Raw genomic sequence first — 22882 nt, forward strand, 5'->3', positions numbered from 1 at the left:
CTGCATACAATGATCATGGTGTATTGTTGTGTTTTAGGAGTTTCATGTTCATATGATTCAAGTGGCTCACAGTTTCTAGAATTAGGTGTGAGTGAGTTTTGCTCAACTGTTCCCAACTCACATGTTAAGTCTAGAGTCTGTTTTAGGGTTTTGTCACGGAATAGCCAAAGGGGGAGATTGTAAGGTTGAATTTAATCAACCATTTTACTGGGTTTATTCCGTGTCAAATTTGCTTGTATTTCAGCATTTAGTAACCTTGTATTTAGGTGGGTTTGTTGTAAGGGTAGTGAGTGAGATAGAGTATTGAATGCTCAAGAGTGTGCAAGAAAATAGAATCTCGCGACTGGATCTCGCGGGTGACTCGCAGCTGCAAGCCGCCAGAAGCAGCACACGTGCCAAGCATGCTAGAAGTTGAACCGTCATGCTAGCTGGAGCACTACAGGACAAAATAGGATAACTAGCCATTCGGTTATCTCGCGATTGGATCTCGTGACTCAGTCAAGTCGCGAGGCCAAGCCACGAGCCAGCCCTGTTTTGAAAAACCTGACGTTTCACATTCCTCTCTCACCCTAGTATATATACCCCTTATACCCACAAAAGAAAGAGAGCTTTCAGAGAGAATTTTGAGAGAGAAACCCTAGAGTAAAATAAGATTGATTCATCCACAATCTTTACATAAGAGTCTCTTCAAATTCCTCAACTCTCTTCCTCTCCATTGTCAAATCCTTGAGAGGCATTTTACCAAAACCTTTTTCTCACCATATCTATTACTGTGAGAGGACTGTTTGGTGTTCTGGGAAGCAGTTAGGAAGGAACCAATTTACATTAGTTGATGCTATGGTCAAGTAGCGAAATCCGGGAAGCTAGAAAAGAAATAGGTTCAGCGCAACCTCATTGGAGTAAGAAACTTGGAAGGCTTAGGTGCACTGGGTATATTAGGCTTGGAGGGTCTATTGTTGTCCATGTATCCCAACTACATTTTCTAGTGGATTGTTTACCGCTTGGAGGGCGGTGGAGAGGTTTTACGCCGAGGGCTTCAGTTTCCTCTTCGATAACACATCGCATGTTATCCTTGTATTTGCATCTTCCTTCCCTTTTATCTTTGCCTTTTATTATCTGCTGTGGGTTGTGATTTTAAATTGGCTTAGATTGTTTACCAATTTTGTTTTATAGATTTTGTTCATTTTCCGCACACTAGTTGTTTGACATAAAGTTTGAATTGGTTAATTTGTAAATTGGGGGTCTAAACGTTCAAGGGTGTTTTTATACTATTTGAACTTTCAAATTCCAACACAGGGAACAAAAATTATGGAGAGCACATAAATATACAAGAGGGTTTATCAGGCTATCCACCAATTACATTTCCTAGAAGCACCAAATAAATGGATCATGCATGTGCAACAATAAAATGAATGTCATGACATTCAATCTAAAATGAGGTCGTAAAGTGGGTTATATATGCCCACTCTATTAAGGTCAAGATTCATGACTAAGAAATTGAGATTTACAGGAGCTTTCTTGGGATTTTTTAAGTTAATATACAAGCCTGATCTTCACAACGCACAGAAGCACGTCGGTGCCAGCCAAAATCAACTTCATTGACGTAATACTATTGAGTCTTGATGTACTTTTTAATGGCAACTTCATTTCATGCTATGAATTACGAATCCCACTAGCATATGCAACTCAGTTCAAGTAACAATCTACGGATATTCTCATACTTATCAAATCAATTACTTATTGCATTGTTAGGCCTAGGTCAGCCAAAAATATGGCACACCAACTGTATCAAAGTAATTCACATCCTGCAACTTTTTTTTTGGGTAAGTTGCACACACCCAACAGGTGTTGAAAACCCTCCAGCTAACTCTTACAGAGGAGATACAATTTGAGCTAGAGCTCATTGGCTACCCACATGGCCACATCCTACAACAATTGAAATCCATTTCCATTAATAAAAAAATTACCTCATTTTATTCATTTCACAATTAAGATTCCATTTTCGAGTGCCGTGTTATTTAAAATATTATATGATGTTGCACGAAAACACTTTTAGATTTGGAAAAAGTTTGGCTCAATGCAATATCATTGATTAGGTTTCTTGTTAATGTTTCTTTCTTTCTTTTTTTGCATATGAAGTATCGTTGGTTTGATGTCAAAAATACGAAGCATAACTACAAGAGAGAATGAAATTCAAACACAAATGCTACCTACTACCAGGATATCTTTACCATATGATAATTCATACAACAATTCATGATGAATAATACCTGCAGACATTATCCTTATGGTTCTTGCATGTACATACTAAAGTACCTCGTTTCACATTCCCAAAAGATGGTAGGACTACAACAAAATTCTCCACAAGCTCAAAGAACTAGGGTATGGAGTGCAGAGGACGAGGCCATACAAAAAGCACGTAAGTAATATATACCAAAAACAGTGTTATAGATGACCCAGCTGTATTTACAAACCACCAAAACACTTTCGATTCACCAGCCAAAAATCTACACCAACAAAGTTGAACCTACTTTGAATCTTCAGAAACAGAAACTCAAGTTGTCTCAGGCCTGAAAATCAAATATTAACACGGTTATTTCAGCAGAAAACCAAAAATGCAAGAGCATATCATAGTGCTACATGATGGAAGACTTTCAAGCAACATTTCAACACAGACATGCAGCATTTCACTGCATTGTAGCTATAATTTTTAATTACAGTCTTTACAGACAATTGAATTTGAAAGCTCATCTATTATTGTCAACTTGACAAGCTTGTTTTCACTGGCAAAATTTGTGGAATGACCAAGAAGATGCAGCCAGCTACTGTAAGTAACAATAACATGTCATGCAAATATATTTATTTGTACATGAAGGATAGGGGGAGTGAACAAGAATGAAGCATAATTAAACCAAGAAATGTGATTGGAGAGCGGTTTAAAAGATTGCAATTTACATAATTAAACCTTAAGAGATGTCCACTAAAGACATGCCAGGATTGAGAGTAAGGTATATAAAAGATTTAAAGCGGAGAGGACGGTATATAAAGAATTATAGAAGAGCATAATTAAACCAAGAAATATGATTGAAACAACCACATTATAGAATCATGGCTGGTCAGTAATACTGATAAGACCAGAAGAATTAGTATACAAAATGCCTATATGTTGAAGCATAAAGAAAACCATGCTCACTTACAAACACACAGCAACTTAAGAGATGACCACCAAAGACATTTTTGGACCATTTTGCCTTTGGGCTATACTAAAATAGCTTTATATACCTTATATAAAAAAAAAGCTTTATATACTATATAGAAATTTATGGTGATTACTAACCTTCGTTTACGCTCCAAACATTCTACAACGTGTCTCATAGCACAAATAGTCATTTTCTTCACCTGCTTCAAGCAAGACAACAATCAAAACCCATAATACACAAGATTTATACTTCAGTGACTAAAGTGAAACTATTTCACACATTATCTAATTATCACATGCATATCACATTGTACACTTTCAGCCAACCATGCTACATTGAGCACACATCAAGAATAAATTTAATTTTAATGGCCATCTAAATTAACATCTATTGACATATGTACCCATAAGGGAATGCTGCAATTCTATTACAATTTATATTTATTGGGCACTAGTGAATTGAGAACATAAAACATTTGTATCTAAACCAGTTGAGGTAGAATCAATAGCAGTGGAGTGCAGAAGGAGGTTTTTCCTGGTGCAATGCACCAATGGTTAGATCACACAATGAGGGAAAGCAGGATCCGAGATAGGCAGCAAAGTTTTAATTGGACAGCTTTGGAAAAAAGGGAAAATCGCAATGGCATCAATAGGGATTTGGCAACAGTAATCAAGCAGTATTAATTAGGTTTCTAAATAACATTTACAAATAACATATTTCGTATTTTATTAAAAACATAAAGGCGAAAACCAAATTTTCGTCTCTATATTTTCACGCGATTCCTACTTTGATCCCTATATTTTATTTTCACCACTTTTACTCCCTATTTAGAAAAACGCCATCCATTTTAGTCCTTTCCACTATATTTTATTTTCACCACTTTTACTCCCTATTTAGAAAAACGCCATCCATTTTAGTCCTTTCCATTAGTGCCCTAATGACAAAGTCCTAAGTGGCAGACGGAACTATTAAAATAATAATAAAAATTTTTATTTTGGCACTAAAAAATGCCACGTCAACATCTAAATTAAAAAAAAATTAATTTATTAATTTTAACTAAATAAAAAAATCAAAATAGAATTAAAAATCAAAATTCACATGAATTAAGATCTAAAAGTATTTTGAACAAGAACATCAACCCAGATTTAAGAACTCAAAATTAAAAACCAAAAATCACCAAAAACTCAGAAAATAAGAACACAAAATTAAACATTAGATCCACAAAACCCACTATCTCATGATCTCCAATCCCCACAAACCCTAACCCTTCAAATAGAAGACCCAAAACCCATCCGATGATCAAACCCCAGCAATCCAAAACAACGATCTTGAATCAATCTCACTCTTCTCTCCCAAAACCACAACAATCCACGTCTTCTCTCGCCGAGCCCCAAAACTGCAACTAGCACTCCAGTTGGGATATCAAACTGGATCTGGGGCTATCACTATCAACAAAGCAAGAAAAACAAGAATACAAACCCAGATCTAATTGTGTTCCCACAACAACAACAGACCCAGCAGCCACAATACCCACACCCATACCCACAACAACCCTACATGATGATGCCACCACAAGCCCAGCCCGGTGCGGTGGTTCAAGCTCCACCTCAAATGTGGGCCCCTTAGGCACCGGCACAGCACGACCTCCACCACCAGACTCAAGCCCAAGCCCAGCCCACCAGCACCGACAAGGTCTACACTCTTTGGATCGAAGACCTCTAGTATTGGATGGACGAAAATTATCTCTGGATCGGAGACCCCACATCACTTTTCTATGTGCTTTTTATTCGTTTTTGGTTTCTAGATTTTGATCTGTGAGATTGTGGTTATGCGGTCATGCGGTTTAGGTGTTTGATTTATTGTCTCTGAGACTTCTTTGTCAGAATGGTTGTCTTGTTGCATACCCATTTTTTGTTTTTCGATCCTGTTCTTCTTTTTGTTATCTTTTGGTCATGAAAACTTTGTGGGCTTTACATTATGTGGTGCAAGGAGAAGGGTTTCCCATTGTTCTTATTCATGGATTTGGTGCCTCTGCATTTCAAATCTAAGTGTGTTTTTTTTTTTAAAAAAAATTTCTGGGTTTGTGTTCTTGTTATTCTTGTTCAAGACACTTAGATCTCAATTCATGTGATTTTTGGTTTTTAATTTATTTATTTAGTTAAAATTAATAAATTAATTTTTATAATTTAGATGCTGACGTGACATTTTTTTAATGCCAAAATAAAATTTATTATTATTATTTTAATAGTTTCGTCTGCCACCTAGGACTTTTCCGTTAGGGCACTGATGGAAAGGACTAAAATGGATGGCATTTGTCTAAATAGGGAGTAAAAGCTATGAAAATAAAAGATAGGGACCAAAGTGGAAATTGCACGAAAATGTGGTTTTTGCCAAACATATATTTATGATAAGCTCCATGACGATACCGCTACAAAGTACAAACAAAGCTCACATTGAAACCAGATATCACTAAGGTGCAGGTATGAAAAAATCTAAATCAAAACAAATAAGAACTATAATAATCAACAGAAACATAGTTCACAGCATTACACGCAAGATGCCATTGTACAAGAAGCACAAGTGGAAACATCCTACTAACATGAGAAAAAAAGCCATAAAACATTTATGGTCACATCAAAAAGATATCAATTACGTACCTCCAACTTGTCTTCATTAGCCCTATGATTCTGGGGAAGTGTACGGATTTCCTCTGTCAAACGGATGCACTCACCAACATTTTCAGGTGAGACGAAATTGAGAGCAACCTTTATGCATGACTGAATGTAAAAGAAGAAAAGAAACAATTAAAATTATATAATTGTTTATATGTACAGGGAAACAAATCTATAAATAGAAATCAATTTCAAACATCACAATCGAGAGCAACCTTTATGCATGACTGAATATAAAAGTAGAAAAAAAATGATTAAAATTATATAATTCCTTGTATGTATAGGCCATAGGGAAACAAATCTATAAATAGAAAGCAATTTCAAATGTCACAATCCACACCAAATTTAAAATTGAAGGCATGAGGCACATAAGCTCATCAATCAGCTCTGATGCACTGATACGGCATTTTTTCCATCGTACTGGTATCCGATACGTACCTGATATAGATATGGGTACAACCATACCCAGAGAGTATCAGGCGAAAAAAATGATTTTTTTATATTGATACGGCTTGGATACATGCAGGATATGTCCGAGATATAGCGAGTACCAATCAGACACGGGAGAAGGGGGAAAAAAAATAGAGAAGAATTTGCTGTATCTCCAACGTATTGTATCCTAGATTTTTCAAAAAATGCTGTATTCCCGTACCCCTACCCATATCATACCAATACCCGTACCCGTATTGGTGCATCATAGTCAATCAGAAATCTAAGAGGAATTCCACACAAAAACATTTAACGGGATAACTATACATTCCAGAAATGTTCCATATTGCTTCCATTCCAATATGATTTATGCTCTGTTCACTTGAAAACCACTTCTACCAGTCTTCTGCTTTTCAAACTGATAAAATTATAGGCAATTCAACCATAACATAATCAATGAAATTATGAAACTTGAATTGTCTTTGCAAGACAACATAACTTATAAATGACAGGAATAAAACCACTTCATGGAGATATCACTCTAGCATTTAAAGGCCACAATGTCAATGATAAGTGAAATATTAATTGCCCACATCCTAGTCAAACCGTAGAAGGGCATCAATAGAATAAGAGGCATGCAAGCAGAAGGGTGGACCACTAAAGACTAGAATGATTGATAAACCAATCTGTTTCCAAAAATTCTTATATTTAAGAAAACATTCACCCTATGTTGCCAGCTTGGAATTCATGAAAGGTGAATAACAAATCACTGGTGCAATATGTAAACTATCCCATTTTTACATACTAAACCATGGGGGGAGTGAAATAAACACCAAATGCAATTTACTTTACCTTTAAATTTCTTACTTGATGAGGACAGCCAGCAGGAATGAAGACAGCATCTCCAAGATTTTGGACAAATGTCCACGGTTCAATTCCTATATTATAGCATAGAACCATAAAAGTATGCCCAAGAACAGTTAGTCATCTGATGACAAAAAGGAATACAGCATTCAATCCAACTAGCGCCGTTAATATATAAGAAACTGACCATATTCCTCCTTGAGCTTTCTTTTGTGCTCCAAAGTCAGATAAAATGTTTGATCGTGTATAGGGTGAACAACCTATACAACCAAAAGATATGATAAATACAACAGAAATGTGCCAAGTATTAACAAGAGTAAAAAAATATAATAAAACACGCACACACACACCAGCAATTATGCAGATTATAAACCACAGTTAATGAATTAAATATGCTACATTTCCAATCAAAGACTACTTCATTCACCTTGCTTTACCCAGCTGGTAAAAAGCCAGTCAGGCCTATATCCTGCATTTTGTTACCCAATTTGGATTTCCCATGGTTCTCTTCATACAACACGATTACAGCAATTTAAAAATTTTAAAGATTTTTTAGGAATAAAGCAAAGATAAATATGTGTTTCGAAAAGAAGAGCAGTAGGCATTTCAAGATGACTAGTTTTAAATCTTAACCATCGCATCTTAATTACTAAAACAACTTTGCCAGACACTTAGCAATTCCATTGAGCAGTGTCACATTGATTGACCAAAAGAATATAGTACTCTTTAAGTAATTTATCACCACCATTATAAACAGAAAGTATAATGATAATAGTTAAGCAAACAAACGAAAATTCTAGTATCCAATTGAAATTGAGAGACAATTACCTGCTGCAATGGACAACAATGGATGTGCCTAAATTCCCGGAAGTGCTTATCAAGATATTCCTGCAGCGTCGGAACATCTTGTCTCCGGAAAATGTCCCAGACAGCACCACCCTGAGAAGCTTCTAACCTGTTCAACTTATTTCCAGAAATTGTAGTATCACTCCCACCACTGTTTTCTTGGTCCACTTTTGCCCCTTCATTCTTTTCCAGCTCTGATCCACTTGAAAAGTCTTTCCCATTCAACCTTGACTCACCACGATCCCCATTAAGTTCAACAATAGGATCAGTGTGTTCAACAGTTATACCAGTGTTTTGATCCCCAGATCCACTACTAATATTTTTATCATCAGCAGTAACTTTGCAAGACTTAACAACAGATACATTAGTCTCAATCTTTTCATCCACAGCTTGGAAATCTCCAAATAATTCCCTTTGATCTTGCTCAAAGTGCCTCTTTTTCAATTTTTCTATACTCTCAAGGGTCCCCATTTTAAGTGGCACTTCAGCAGTATGTGTCAAAATATTTACCTAATTCAGTGAATTAAAAATAAAGAAAATTAGATCATCAAACAGAAGTTAAGTGTCAGCTATATTTGTGGATTAATATACGTAAGCAGTTCATTATTTGACAAAAAAGGGAAGAAATTACAGGAAAAAAAAATCCCAAGAGAAGTGTTAAATATGAATACAAAAGCAATCAGACAGACAAAATATGATCATAGAATATCATCCCCACACTGCTGCAAGAATATCATTGTCTCCTATTACTTCAACATTAGTCAATACCATACGAGATGCGTAGGATAGGGAGCAGGTAGAAGACATGACTAAATGATCTTTACCAAGAAAATTAAATAAACTTTTAATGAAAACAGACAGTCCATGCCCCCTCAAAATCAGGAACCCTCATTTGTCGCAATTGCATTATGACAATTGGACCAAGATGAATCAAAGCACCAGAAGCAATTATTTTTATTCATTTCAAGTATGAGTGACAAAAAGGGTGAAAATAAAACCAGGTGTGACAACATCATGCTTATCTAAAATGGGTTTGGACTTGATGTAGATTCCAACTAAACCAAACATAGACATACACATCTAAGATAAAATCCAACACCTGACATAATCAACTTTGAAAATTCATTGGAATTTATATAACAAATTTGATTAAGAGACAAAATTATGTGCGACATAAAATTTGGTCAATTATGGCGTCGGACTCAAATCTGTAAAATGTGTGATTAGCAGTTATTGACAGACACACAATGTTTACAACATGCCAATCCTTACCCAACTCATCTGGCCCTCACACTTCAACCTATATAAACTCAAATAGGCATTTTCATCCAGTACCTCAACCAAGCAGAAGTTTTTCCATTGGAAAAAAAAGAAAAGTAAAGAAAAGAAAACAAAGTGATTAGCAGGAGTCACAACAAGACCATACATACTGCATCAGACATGTCACAATGAAGTTTGGTGACAGAGTCCCCACGGCCAAGCTCCTGAGCAGCTCCGTACGCAATATACATCTTGGGACCCATATCTGGCTTGAGAGATTCATCAGGCAACCGGACAGCAATATTTAGAACACCCTTGCGTGGATGTGTATATTCCTTAAACGGCAAGCAACAGATAAACTCAGCACCATGACGTGGCAAGCGTTCCTCAAATAATGTATATGGAGGCCAATCTTTTAGTTTCAGCATCACAGGCCACAAATAACGGTCATACCGACCCTCTGTATACCCAGTAAAGAACTCATGGATATTGACATCAGTCTGCATTTCATCACAATAGTTAGTATCACAAAGCAAAATCATCAAGGACCATTTCCATATCATTTTATTATACAGAGTAGACAAGTGGGAATTTTAACAAACAAATCCAAAAACACTTAAAAACTAGAAGGGAAAGGTAAAAAAACAACTATGAATATAACAAAAATAAATAATAAAAAAACGTATTAACAATCATCGGAGTGACTAATGAAACACCAGTAAATGGACCTAAAATTTTTAATAAGACTCTTTCATATACCATTTTCAGAATAAAAGGTAAAGATAAGAAGGCAGTCATTGGCAGTCATCTCCCCTAAAAATCAAGTAGAGGGAGTACATACAGCTGCTAATTCTCAAGTGCAGAGTATTTAATGCACCAATTGCCCATAAATGACCCAAAATGCTAATCATGAAAGTTGCAAGGCTGTATCTGCCTTTTTTTTTTTTTCTAACTTGGATTGAGTAAGATAATCATACTAAACTCTATACTGGTTCTTCCAGATCAAAAAAGTTTCATCAGTACATACCAAAAGGTTGGAAATCAAATTACCGCGTGCAAAACTAAAATAAATCTTCCTGATAACAAAAGAATTGGAAAATTCCTAGAAAGAAAACCTTTCATTTAAAGAATTTTCAAAGACAATCCCATTAAAAATAATAAAGTAGAATAAATTAAGCACAAACATCAATACATTAATGCTAAACAATTAAATGCCAAAAGGAAAGAATAATTAACACAAATAGAAAAGGATAAAATAAACCAACCTCACGACAATCCAAGCAATCAATGGCCTTAACTTCCAACAATCTATCATGTTTGAGATGTTTCAATTGACGGACTGCACGCCACATGACAAATGGCTCCCAGCTTAAACCAGATGCGGATTCAAGTACATCACTCACAATCACGGGCTCAGATCTACTCCAATGCCACTGGAAATGCTTCAAATCCTCATGTTGTATATCTTGGGCCCCCAGGCAATACAAATAGTTGTCATCAGAACCTTCTCGAGAAGCTGCTTTCCGTAACTTATTATTGCTTAAGTCCACTTCACCAACTGAATTGAAACACGGACAAAATTGTGAATGAGCAGCAGCCACATCCATTAAGTTGTAAGTTTTGGCAATTTCTTCCGCTTTTCTCAGCAACTCTGAAACCGGAGTTTCTGAGAACATAAGTTTCTTCTTCTTTTCTGTTGATGAGTGTGAGAACATACATTTCAACTCAAGAATACCAAGACCACAACCACCCATGTCTTCAGGGGGGCAAGGTATGGTAGAATCTTCATTGGCTTTCCACTCAGATTTCGACTTTATATTATCCATTGAGCTAGTCTCAGTAGGTAATTTCACCTTTTCCCCCTTTCCACCATGCAAATAGTCAAATCCACGGTCAATATACTCAATAACCACTTCCTCCTCACCTCCCTGCAGATGTCCATCACGAATCTCCCGGCAACAGGTAAGACATAGATCAAACGAACATCTAGGACAGCTTCGGTGAAAATCAAAAATAAAAGTTCTGCAGATATCACTGCAAAAGCAAGAGATAACATAAAAACCTTCATGAAACAATGATACCATTGGAAACAGTGTTTTCAGGAAAAGACCTTACCAGTACACACACTCATCAATAGGGCAATCTGCTTTTTCAATCTTTAAGTCTGGAAGCAATAACCCTATCAAATGAACATCCAAACAACCAAATCAAAAAAGTACATCTGAATAATATTTTTTAATTAAGAGAACTAGGAAGTAACGATGAGGAATTATCAAAGGTAAGAGACTTAAAGAAAGGAAACTGTAACAGTCCGCAATTGCACAAGTCAAAATTACATCAGGCAGTAAAATTAAAATTTTTTTTCTTGGCCTTTTGCAATTATGAGACATCTTCCAATCCACACAAATACAGAAATCTGCCACATCAAAGACTAACTAATAAAAGATGAAACACAGATAAGTTCCTAAGATCATTTGACAGAGTAAAAGAAAATACCCTGTCTTTTAGCCTCTAAATTCTTCTCAACCATTTGCTCTTCACTAATCCGTTGCAAAAATGGAAGAAGTACTTGTAGCATATACTTATAGTGCTCAAACTCCTCATCTTCACTGATATCCAAGTCTAAGTTCTTCAAATTCTGCAACAAGGCATAAATAACTTGTCAAACTTCTCACACATAATCTAAAGACATTAAAGGGAATACCAATTATTCATGAGATGTAGGAAAAGGAGAAACTGACTTTTACAGGTACATCCAAACGCAAGCATGCTTTGCAATTGCAATTTCCACGGCATACTGGACAAGCTTCTGCAATGTAATCCTCCTCAATATTAGGATACCTACACAACACAACACAAATACTTCAACTAAATTGCCAAAACAATAAATGCAATAAAACAAGCAAAAGCTCCTATGCCTAAACATTCATTTTATAGCTTCAAGTATTTTCCAATGTTCCTTAACTCATATTTTAAGCCTTAGAGGTCGAGGTTGCAATCCATAAAAAAAAAACATTTGTACCAGTTTGGATGATACCTATTAAAAACATAAATAAGGATTCTTCAAAAGCAATGCTACATTAGTTTTTTCCTGTAATGATGCATCCTTTAAGGTATTCAGAAAATCATGCACTCTATAGTTATATGAGATTCAAAATTAATATTTTGTAATTTCACCCTATGAAATCATGCAATTTACAATGGTTTAGCTAATTTCAAGATTAAAAGCAAAATTTTCTAGCAGAGAATTATAAACCAAGATCACTTTAATTCGAAGTGCCAAGTCAAACATAAGTAACCGCACCAATAAATATTTATTTCCAACATAGTTCAATAACAAAGCTTCCATATAATAAGTATTTATTTTTGGCTACATTACAAATTACACCCTTTAACATAACATATTTTCAATTTGGTCATTTTATCTAGCTCCATCCAATCTCACCGAGTCACCGTTAATTATAGTTTTTTGAATCTCGAAAATGATTGTAAATTTAACATGACAAAATGAATGGAAGCAGAAAGAAGACCTACGTTAGAAACAAAATGGAAGTTAATCTGTTGAAAAAATTCAAATGGGGGGAAAATGAAACTTAAGAAACTGAATTGAAAATAAATCAAAGTTAAGAGGGAGTAATTTATAATTTGGCCTTTTGTTATATAAAAATTGACAACCGAAGAAACAAAAGAATTAAAACAAAACAAACTTATATTGTTTTTTTCGTAACTTGGACTCAGATAACAGGGGAAGACACATGAAACAAACATTATGTAGAGCACAAAGTTATACAAAGGGGGTTTAGTCTATCCACCAATTAAATTTCCAAGAAGCACCAAATGAATGTCATGACATTCAATCTAAAATGACGACGTCAGTAAGTTATATAAACCAACTTTACTAAGGTCTTCATCCATGGGTAGTTATTCATTTGGCAGTGAAACAAACCAAGATCACTTTAATACTAAGTGCCAAGTCAAACATAAGTAACCATATCAGTTCCAACATAGTTTCATAAAAAGCTTCCATACAATAATTTTTTTTGCTAAATTACAAATTACACCCTTTAACTTTGACATTTTTTCAATTTGATCATTCAATCTAGTTCCATCCAATCTTGCCGTTAATTTTAATATTTTTAACCTTCCAAAATGACATTGTTTTTGCTGGATTCAACAACAAAGATTGGATGAAAGTGGAAGTTAAATGACTGAAATGAAGAAAAAAAAATGAAACTTACAAAACTAAATTGAAAATATATCACAGTTAGAGGGTGTAATTTGTAATTCAGGTTTTTTTATATAAAAAGTCACAAGCCTCAGAAACAGAAGAATTAAAAACAGAACAACATTAAATTGTTTTCTGGTGACTTGGACTCTAATAACAACAGAAGACACATGAAACAAATATTATGGAGAGCACAAAAATATAAAAGAGGGTTTACCAATCTATCCACTGATTACATTTCCTAGAAGCACCAAATAAATGGATCGTGCACGTGCAACAATAAAATTAATGTCATAACATTCAATCCAAAATGAAGTCGTAATGTTATTTATACCAACTTTATTAAGGTCATAATTCATGACTAAGTAATTGAGAATTACAGGAGCCATCTTGGGATATTTTATGTCAATATACAAACCTGATCTTCACAATGCACGAGCACGTTGGTGCCAGCAAAAATTAACTTCGTCAACATAATGCTATCGAGTCTTGATGTACTTTTTAATAACACCTTCATTTCATGGGGATATTTACTACCTGATTTTTAACAGTCTTTAAAATCAATTCTCTATTTTCATGCACAGAGCCCATGCTATGAATTATGGAGCCACTAGCATATGAAAAATATGCAACTCAGTTTAAGTAACACACTCTACAAATATTCTCATACTTGTCAAATCAATTATTTATGGCATTATTAGGCCACAAGTTAGCCACAAAAACAGCACAGAAATGGGATAAAAGTCATCCTACGACTTTGTTTTGAGTAAGTTGCACACGCACAACAGGTGTTGAACACCCACAACATCACTCTCCACCCAGCTCTTACAATTTGAGCTAGAGGTCATTGGCAACCCACACCCTACAACTATAGAAATCTATTACCCATTTTTTTTTATTTAATAATTAAAAAAAAAAAAAAATTCTCATTCTCTTCATTTCACGATTAAGATTCCATTTTCAAGTGTCATGGTATTTAAAATTTTAAATGAAGTGGAACAAAAACATTATTAGATTTGGAAAAAGTTTGGCTCTAGACATTGTTTGGAGCTATCTTGCTCCAACTTACTATGTGGCAATTGAAAAAATCATTCATGTGCAGTTTTAGTTACATGACGTTTTTAATGAGTCAAGTAACTTGCTTAAATATTATACGTGGATAATCTTATAATTTGCCTCGTAATGGATTGCAAAAGATGGGTCCAAACATGTTTGGAGCCAAACTTTGGTATTTTTTTTTCAAAATAACACCAATTTTAAAACAATTTTGTTAGTTAGCATCGTTTCTAAACTATTTAGCAAATTAACATCTGAAGACTAGGGGACTCAAGATCAATGTAGCAAATCGAGTATCACATACTCGATTTCAACGAAAATTCACTTAGAACTTGAGTTTTAAACACTCGATTTCCACATGAGAAAGCCAAAAATTCAATCTCTCTTCTTCTTCTTCCTTTGCTCCCCTCTAAAAAAAATCCACTAACAAGGGACAAAGTAGAAATAGTGGCGAACCCACACGAACACGAACACAAACACAAACCCAAGCAAAAACCACACGAACCCAATGGCGAACCTAATCGGCGAACCCATGAACTAGTGAATCCCGACAATGAACCCAGCGGCGAACCCACAAACCCAGGTGGCGAACCCATGAACCCAAGGTTCGATTGAACCCGCAAACGTGTATGATTCCCTTAGGCGAAGGTCATTTTCCCTCTATTCTCTCTTTTTTATTTGTGCAGAGCTGGAACACAAGTCTCTAATACTTGAGTTCCACTGGAAATCGTCTCCTACACACTCGAGTTCCGCTGGAAATCGATTACTACAAACTCGATTTGCTACAGTGAACTCGAGTTTTTTAGACACGAGATGTTATTTTCATAAATAGTTTGAAAACTATGCTAACTAACAAAATTGTTTGAAGATGGGTGTTATTTTGAAAAAAAAAATCCCCAAACTTTGTCCTTTATATTTATCCCATGCTTAAGCTTTTAGGACAAAAAAGTAATTAACCAACAAAAAAACACCAATTAAATAACATATCACCAAGTTGTAATTTATCAACTTGACATAGAAAGGAAATTAACTAAAATGAACAAGTTACAATGCTAAACAACACAAAAAAAGAAATCTATACCACTTTTGCAAGCAAGGGATACAATAACGTTTCTTCTTACACCTCTTGCATCGAACAACCCTGCCTTTATCATTCCTCTGACATTGATGACACATCAAAGACACCTCTTCAATCCACTGTTCAACTCAACAACCACAATCAAATCCGTTATTAAACAATAATCACACAAAAAACAACTAAATAAAAAAAAGAAGAAGCTACCTTTGGGTCGTGCTTATTGATCTTTTCAACATTTTTTTCTTGGTTTTGATTTTGAGTTTTCTTTCCTTTCTCCACAACCTTACGCCGCAGTTTCACGTTCACGACCTCCTCTACTTTCTTCCGTTTCCCTCCGACTTCGTCCGTAACGTTGTCGTCACGATTTTCCAAAAGCTCTTCCTCCTCGTCTTTGTTCTGATTAGCCACCGCATTTCTAGCTCTGCCACGCTTCCTCTTCTTCACAGGCTCAACTACTCCTTCGTCCTTCTCACCAAAACACTTTCCATTTCTAAGACGCGCCATCACAGAGAGATATTTCAAAATTCAAACGAAGAGTTTTGGAGGAAGTGGAAGTCCAAGTGACAGAGGGTTTTGGTTGGAGAGTGAAGCTAGTAAAGCTGTGTCTGATAACTGTGTTTATAATTTATATAGCGAGAAAACCGTGTATGAACTTTTACACACTTTTTTATTTCTACCAAACTTAAACAATATTACTAAAAATCTCTTATAAAATAGGACTAAAAATTTTGGGGGTAAAAAAAGTATTACATGAGTAAATAAGAGCCATTTGTTAATATTATTCTAATAATGTAGTTTAAGTATTGTAGAAATATGTATGAATGAAAAAGTATTATGAAAATATATGTTGTGTTGTTTAATCAATGAAAACTATTATTTAAACAAACACAACCAAACAGACCCTAACTTTGTGCGCAAGTAAGCTATTTGGCAAATTTGACATTTTTTTTAAAGAGAGTTTCAACCTAAAAAGTCAATTCCTAATAATAGCTTTTTATCATGAAACCAAAACACCAATCAGTTTTTGATGTAGACAGAAATTAAACCTCAAATCTCTTATTCAACCATAAAAAGTTTTACCAGTTGAACTAACTGGAACCCACAAACATTTCTTCGTTGAAGATTGGGTTCATCCCACCCTATTTAACAGTATATGTGTAATAAGTTTTGGTGTGAATAAGTATCATATTGTGATTGGTCCATCTGATTTTTTTTTTTTTTCAATATGATTAAGCTTCAATCTAGTGCATCAATGTTTGTATAGTATTGACTCTAGTGGACTGTTATCTAAATTGTATCATTTTCAAGGATTGAGATACAGCTAATGCAATTGTAAGAGTTTGAAAGTTGAAAAAACAACTTTTAATCTTAACCATTAAATAAAATATATTAAAGGAAAGTTAAAATATTAAAGTTAAAAAGTTTAAAAAAAAAAAATTGCGAGAGAAAGTGGGTAAATTGCATCAGGTACAATACTTAGGGTGTTGCACTTGATCTCAATCCCATTTTCAATAAAGCTAGTAGCCTAGTACCACACATTTTTACACAAATTTTGTCATAATTGTCATACATGACAAACTATGAATGATTATCTTATCACTATCATATAGAACCACAATTTCTTACCACTACTCGTAATTTGACATATATGATAGTTGTGACAAAGTGTGTGGTACTTGTATTATTGATTTTTTTTTTCTAACAAGTACGTTTGGTGGTCCGTGTGTAAGTGTTGAAATCTAATTACAAGTTGACATCAAAATATATTGTAAAATTGAGTGTGTGTTTGAGTGTATCCATAGACAGATTGTTTTTACACATTGGTTTGAATTAAAAAAGAAAGAAAAAGAAATAGAATGAGTAAATCGAAATAAATTGAATGGAATGTATTGTATTGTATTGATAACAAATTTGGATGGAATGAGTAAATTGACAAAAATTAAATCTTAATGACTCTTTGGCAATTGAAGTAAAAGTTGAAGGATTAAATTGAATTCTAGCAAGCAAAAGAAAAGTTGATTTTTTTTTTAGTGAGATATAGTTCAAGTTAAGGCTTAAGCAAACAAAAGTTTTAGGGGTTGTTTGGTAGACAAACTCTAACACATGTTTTCAGTTTTTAAATAACATTACATACATTTCTACACACTTTTTCACCCACATGTATTTTCACACATGTTTTTAAACAACAAAACACGTGTTCAAACACATGTACCAATTGGAGTAACATCAATATTATAATGACTCTCTAAATTTGACAATTGGAGTAAAAGTTAAGGGACTAAATTTAATTTTAGACAAGAAAAAGAGAAGAAGTTAAAATTCACATTAATATTCATTTTTTTCCACAATTGTTGATGTGATTAGTTATTATAGAAATATTTAGGGGCATTTGTACATACAAGTCAAGTTGGTCACAGGATCACCCTGACTTGCTAAAAAAGAATTATATTTGCAAAATATTTTTTTATAACATAATTATATTTAAATTAGCATGTTTTGTTTACCCTAAAGAAATATTGACCACCCTGAGTTGATAATCTCAACTTCTTAAGAATTTGGATTCAATAAAAATAAAAGTAATGTTAGGAACACAAAAAAATGTCACAACTTATAACAATTTCACAACATTCCAAAATTAACATGTCAAATCATACTCGGGCCTTTTTGAACTCTAATTTAAATTTTTTTTGTATGCTAATGAAGGAATTGTTGTGACATTTTGTTGTGTCTATAGCATTACTCACAAGAATAATATTGGCCCTCAAATATAATATTTAACCCCTTAAGCAACAACATAAATAAAAGTTCAAGTAATAAGAAAAATGAGCCCAAATAACATTAAAAAAAAAGCCTAAAAACAATAAGATTAGACCAAACAACAACAAATGAACAAAATATTAAACCAAAACTCATTCAAAAATAAAAATAAAGTAAAAATCCATAATCAGATGAACTTTGATGCTGCTATATTTTCTGACCAACAGTGCTCAGGTTTTGGTGCTATAATCAGAAACTCTTCAGGCGAGGTTATGGCAGGCATGTCAGTGAAGGGTCCTTACATGAATAGTAGTGAGGAGGCTGAGGTGTTGGCTTGCCGACGAGCTATGGAATTCTTCGGGAAGTTGGCTTTTCTTGGGTGATTATTGAAGGAGATTGCCTCAATGTGATGAGGGCTATATTTGTTTCTATAGAGAATAGCTCACTGCTTGGCCACATATATGAAGACATCAAGTTCAACCTTAGAGGAATGCAGGTTCTATCCATTAACTAGGTAAAGAGAGGTGGAAACATGGTTGCTCATGCTTTAGCAAAACATGCTAGGAATTTAATTGATGATTTGTATTGGATTGAAGATACTCCACCGCCTGTGGCGGATGCTTTGTATTATGATTCGTTACATTTCAATGAATGATTTATTGGTTCGCCTTCAAAAAAAAAAAAAAGTAAAAATCCATAATCATGCATATTTGTAAATCGTTTGATCAATTCCATAAAAATAACCGAATAATCTCCAATTTTATTTTTCTAAAAAACATTACCAAGAGAGCGGTTTAGGCTGTGAGTTCTTGTCGATGATGCCAAGAGCTCTACACCTTTACTCATCAAGGGCTAGGCTCGCAATCGCAACATCTATCTTTCGTTGCTCTCTCTCATTTTCTCCATTTTTTTTTATCATCATTTTGAACTCTTTCTAACTTTATTACCCTTATTTCAGCATTCCCAATTCTCATTTAATCTCTCATCAATTCATTTTTTTTCTTTTTTATTTTGTCTGTACAAAAAAATTATAAAACTTCATATATATATATATATATATATATTTAAATTCTTTTTCTTTTATATTAAATTTTGTATTATTAATGTGTGAGGATTTTCCCGTGCACGTTGATTGTCTGCTTTGGGGAGCCAAGCCCGCACGGTTTTGCTCTCAGTACCAAGTGTGGGGTTTGAGATTTTTGGGGTGTTTTGACCCTGTAACACTCTAGTCCCACATCGGCAAGAGAAGCGCCCCACGCATGCCTTCTAAGCCCTTGGAGCAAGGCATGGTGTACCACCCGGCCACACATGAATTTTCTTAATCACCATCCTTAAAAGAATTCCTAGAGTCACCATTGCAAATAATGCCACTTCTACATTTTCCCTCTACCAATTAGCCAACTAAAAATAAAAATTAATGGATTAAATTAAATTTTAGAAAAAAATTTTAATGTTAGGCACACAAAACTATTAATAATTTTTCTTTCACAAATGTGGTAAGTTATGATTAAAAATAATAATATTTTTATATGGGCCTACTGTTGAAATCACTTTTATTAACACTAATCATAACATACCACCTCAATATAAATTTTGTCATAAATCTATCAATATATATATAAATTTTAGGGTAAATTGCATATTTAGTTCCTATTCTTACATTACATTTCAATTTCGTTTGTAATCTTTTAGGGTCATGTCAATTTAGCTTATGCCGTTATTTCTTGTATGGAAATTAATGATGTGACAAATGGACAAAATAAAAAAAATTAGTTTCTCACTTTATCCTTTAATGTGGCAATAAATTAAAATTTTATTTTGGCTATTTGTCATATCAGTATTTTCCATCAAAGAGATAACGATATGGACTAAATTAATATGATACTGTAAGGTTAGAGATCAAATTGACACATTTAAAAGGTTAAGGACCAAAATGAATTATAATGTAAAGAATAAGGATCAAATGCTTACCCTAAATTTTATCTTTAAACTTATTTAATAAAATAAAAAAAAGGTATAACTAGTGACTATACATCATTCCTAATAACACATGTCCAGCTTGTTCAAGAACTTCCTAATTTGAAGAGTTTGTAACTTTCTTCTAACATGTCTGTCAGTAGTTCGGTATATATACACACACATACATTAGTACATATTTAACAGTACAAAATTTGTGCCAAAAAAAAAGGCTGTGCAAACTAACCTGAATGTGATAGATGTCACTTTAACAACATAATATAATAAATAAATATCTTAATTATTTGTTTGTGTTTGATGACACAAGTTTATAGGCCTATACAATAAAAATTGTAATATCTCTGACATGCATAACTCTTTGGTTAAACTCCCTTGTAAAAAGAAGTTCAAGTTTTTTCTTTTGAGAATCCAGACAAGATGTTATTAATCAAAAGTAGGTAAATATGTAGTTACAAAATGAAAATGTCTGGTGGAAGTGCCATGGAATAAACTTCATCCAAATTAATAAAGGAGTAGATGTTCTAGCTCACTTGGCTAAGACATGAGCTACAGTGTTGCCCTAACTCCTAATACGAGAGAAGGAATGAGCTTGTAATGAACTTGCAATGGATTGAGTGTCTTTAATAATATGTCCTAAAGCTGAACAAGGAGAACTATCCAAAGTGAGAGATTGAAACACAAGTTCCGAATCACCTTCAAAAATTGATTGACAGAAGCCCAACTCCACCACAAACTGAGTAGCCCCTCTAGCTGCCAACAATTCCGGTAACTCCACCGATGATTATGCAAATGTTTGACCTATGTCAAGTTCTACCATGCATTGGATGCACTAAATGATGTCGCATCATGCTCGTGTCCTGTCTAATCTAGGTTATAGGAAAACTTGATAGAAACTTTTCTCTGTGTAAAACCTAGTTAACCATTTTGTCCAACACTCTAAAAATACTACCAAATCAGCATCCAAACCTACAGTTAATACCATCTTGTTCATTACACTAATGAAGAAGCACCCCTAAGCAGAATAAACCTTCCTAGAATTGCTTTCTATGCTTTGGCAATCTCATGGGAAAAAAGGAATTCAATTAAAGGATTGCAGATGAACCACCGGAGCTTTTTGCATAGATAAAGCAAATTCAGTAACTCTTTTTTTTCTTTTTGTTGTGAACAATAAATTTAGTGTCACAGACCAATGCCAAGCTTAAAATATGTACAACAATAAATCCATTTAAGGTTAACTAGTACTACAAGGATTCAAATGGATGATTAGAATCATCCCAAACAATCCACACAACTCTCTATTTTTCTTGATGCAGGCTTCAAGAAAACAACCTCTAATTGTCAGTTTGTAATAAAAATATCATGCACTTTTAAATAACTGTTCTCCCTATAGTTCCACCAACATTCCAACCCCTCTCCTTTTCCTTTTGAATTTGCTTGTGCTGAGACTCTTTTGGTATTGCTCTTGTAGTATTGCCAAGTAGCACTCTATTTCCCAGTCTACCTCTACTTCCTATAGAGACTCTAACTTTCTCCATCCCAACATTTACACCACCTCTTCTAATGTGTTGCATTGGTGACTTCAACTGATATTTCCTTTGGAGGCTTCGTCTCAATACGCTGCTAAGCTTCTTATTACTTCCAACTTTTATTCTTTTAGGACTTTCACAAGGTGTCTGTTCATGCAAGCAGTTAGCTTCAGACCCGTCTGTATCTTCATTCTTTTCGGCTTCATGTGGTGGGGACAGTAGCAATGGTGGTGGGAGTGGGGCTAAGCTTGGTACACTTGGGAATGGGATTAAAGAGTTGCGCCTTGGAGCAGGAGCTGCTGGTATACGTCGGGCCATTGGGCACATAGAGGCTCTTCCAGTTCTTTTTGGTATCAGGGGTTGTTCGGCTGTCTCAGGATTATTTTCCTTCTCTGTTGGATCAATGTATTTGACAAAGCCATCAATTGGTTGAATGGGCATCAGTGGTTTGAAGCTGTTGTTCTCTGAAAGTGGTCGGGTGAGATTTACTTGGTCTTTGATCAATGTACTGCTCAGTGGTTCATTTAGATTCTTGTGACTTCCTAAAGGTCGAGTTACAAGTGGAAGCCTCATTGGTGCAACATTCTGCTCTTCTTGCTGATGTTTCATTTGTTGCTGCTCAGCTATCTTTGTATCCACATGTTGACGAGCCAGCTTTCTCTCGATTAGCAGTTGTGATTCCAATTCTTTAACCTTCAATATGAAACCAATTATTACTAAGGAAAAAAAAAAAAAAATCTGTTCTAAGTCCCTGGTTTCTAGAAAAAGATATATTTTCACATTCCATTTTATAATACCTTGTCTTGCAGGTTCTTGGTTTTAAGATCTCTTTCCTTTATCTTCAAATCCATTCCATGAATTGTTTCCTCCAACTTCTTGATGTGAACATCTTTACTCTTTACATCTTGCTTGGTTCTCTCCGCCTAAAATGTTGATGAATGTTTGAAATGCAGTAGGTAAACATAATCAACACTAACAAGCATGATAACTTG

General features: G+C 34.5%; 2 protein-coding genes across 5 annotated transcripts in view; both read right to left on the minus strand.

Moving 5' to 3' along the window:
- Positions 1-2169: 2169 nt before the first annotated feature.
- Positions 2170-16239, minus strand: LOC115983630 (lysine-specific demethylase JMJ25-like). Of its 2 annotated transcripts, none has more exons than XM_031106359.1 (13): positions 15835-16239; positions 15634-15749; positions 12013-12112; positions 11768-11909; positions 11387-11450; positions 10537-11305; positions 9442-9771; positions 7994-8521; positions 7353-7425; positions 7154-7239; positions 5858-5977; positions 3338-3399; positions 2170-2570 (listed from the first exon to the last, which is right to left on the minus strand). In XM_031106359.1, exons 1-13 carry the CDS (start codon positions 16132-16134, stop codon positions 2555-2557), a joined length of 2706 nt encoding a protein of 901 aa, XP_030962219.1. In that variant the 5' UTR covers positions 16135-16239; the 3' UTR covers positions 2170-2554. The 2 variants fall into 2 exon arrangements, with proteins under 2 accessions (XP_030962219.1, XP_030962218.1); XM_031106358.1 differs by having other exon boundaries at positions 9433-9771.
- A 5244-nt stretch (positions 16240-21483) lies between these two features.
- The window catches only part of LOC115986859 (kinesin-like protein KIN-14Q), a 94263-nt gene continuing 92864 nt past the window's right edge, over positions 21484-22882 (minus strand). For all 3 annotated transcript variants that reach the window (XM_031110211.1, XM_031110210.1, XM_031110212.1), the window contains exons 16-17: positions 22688-22813; positions 21484-22583 (exon numbers count right to left, since the gene is read on the minus strand). In XM_031110211.1, coding sequence (XP_030966071.1) covers positions 21732-22583; positions 22688-22813 — 978 coding nt within the window. In that variant the 3' untranslated portion in view covers positions 21484-21731. The remainder of the gene's footprint in view (positions 22584-22687; positions 22814-22882) is intronic.

The sequence above is a fragment of the Quercus lobata genome, chromosome 4 (genome assembly GCF_001633185.2).
Source record: "Quercus lobata isolate SW786 chromosome 4, ValleyOak3.0 Primary Assembly, whole genome shotgun sequence".
Classification (NCBI taxonomy): domain Eukaryota; kingdom Viridiplantae; phylum Streptophyta; class Magnoliopsida; order Fagales; family Fagaceae; genus Quercus; species Quercus lobata.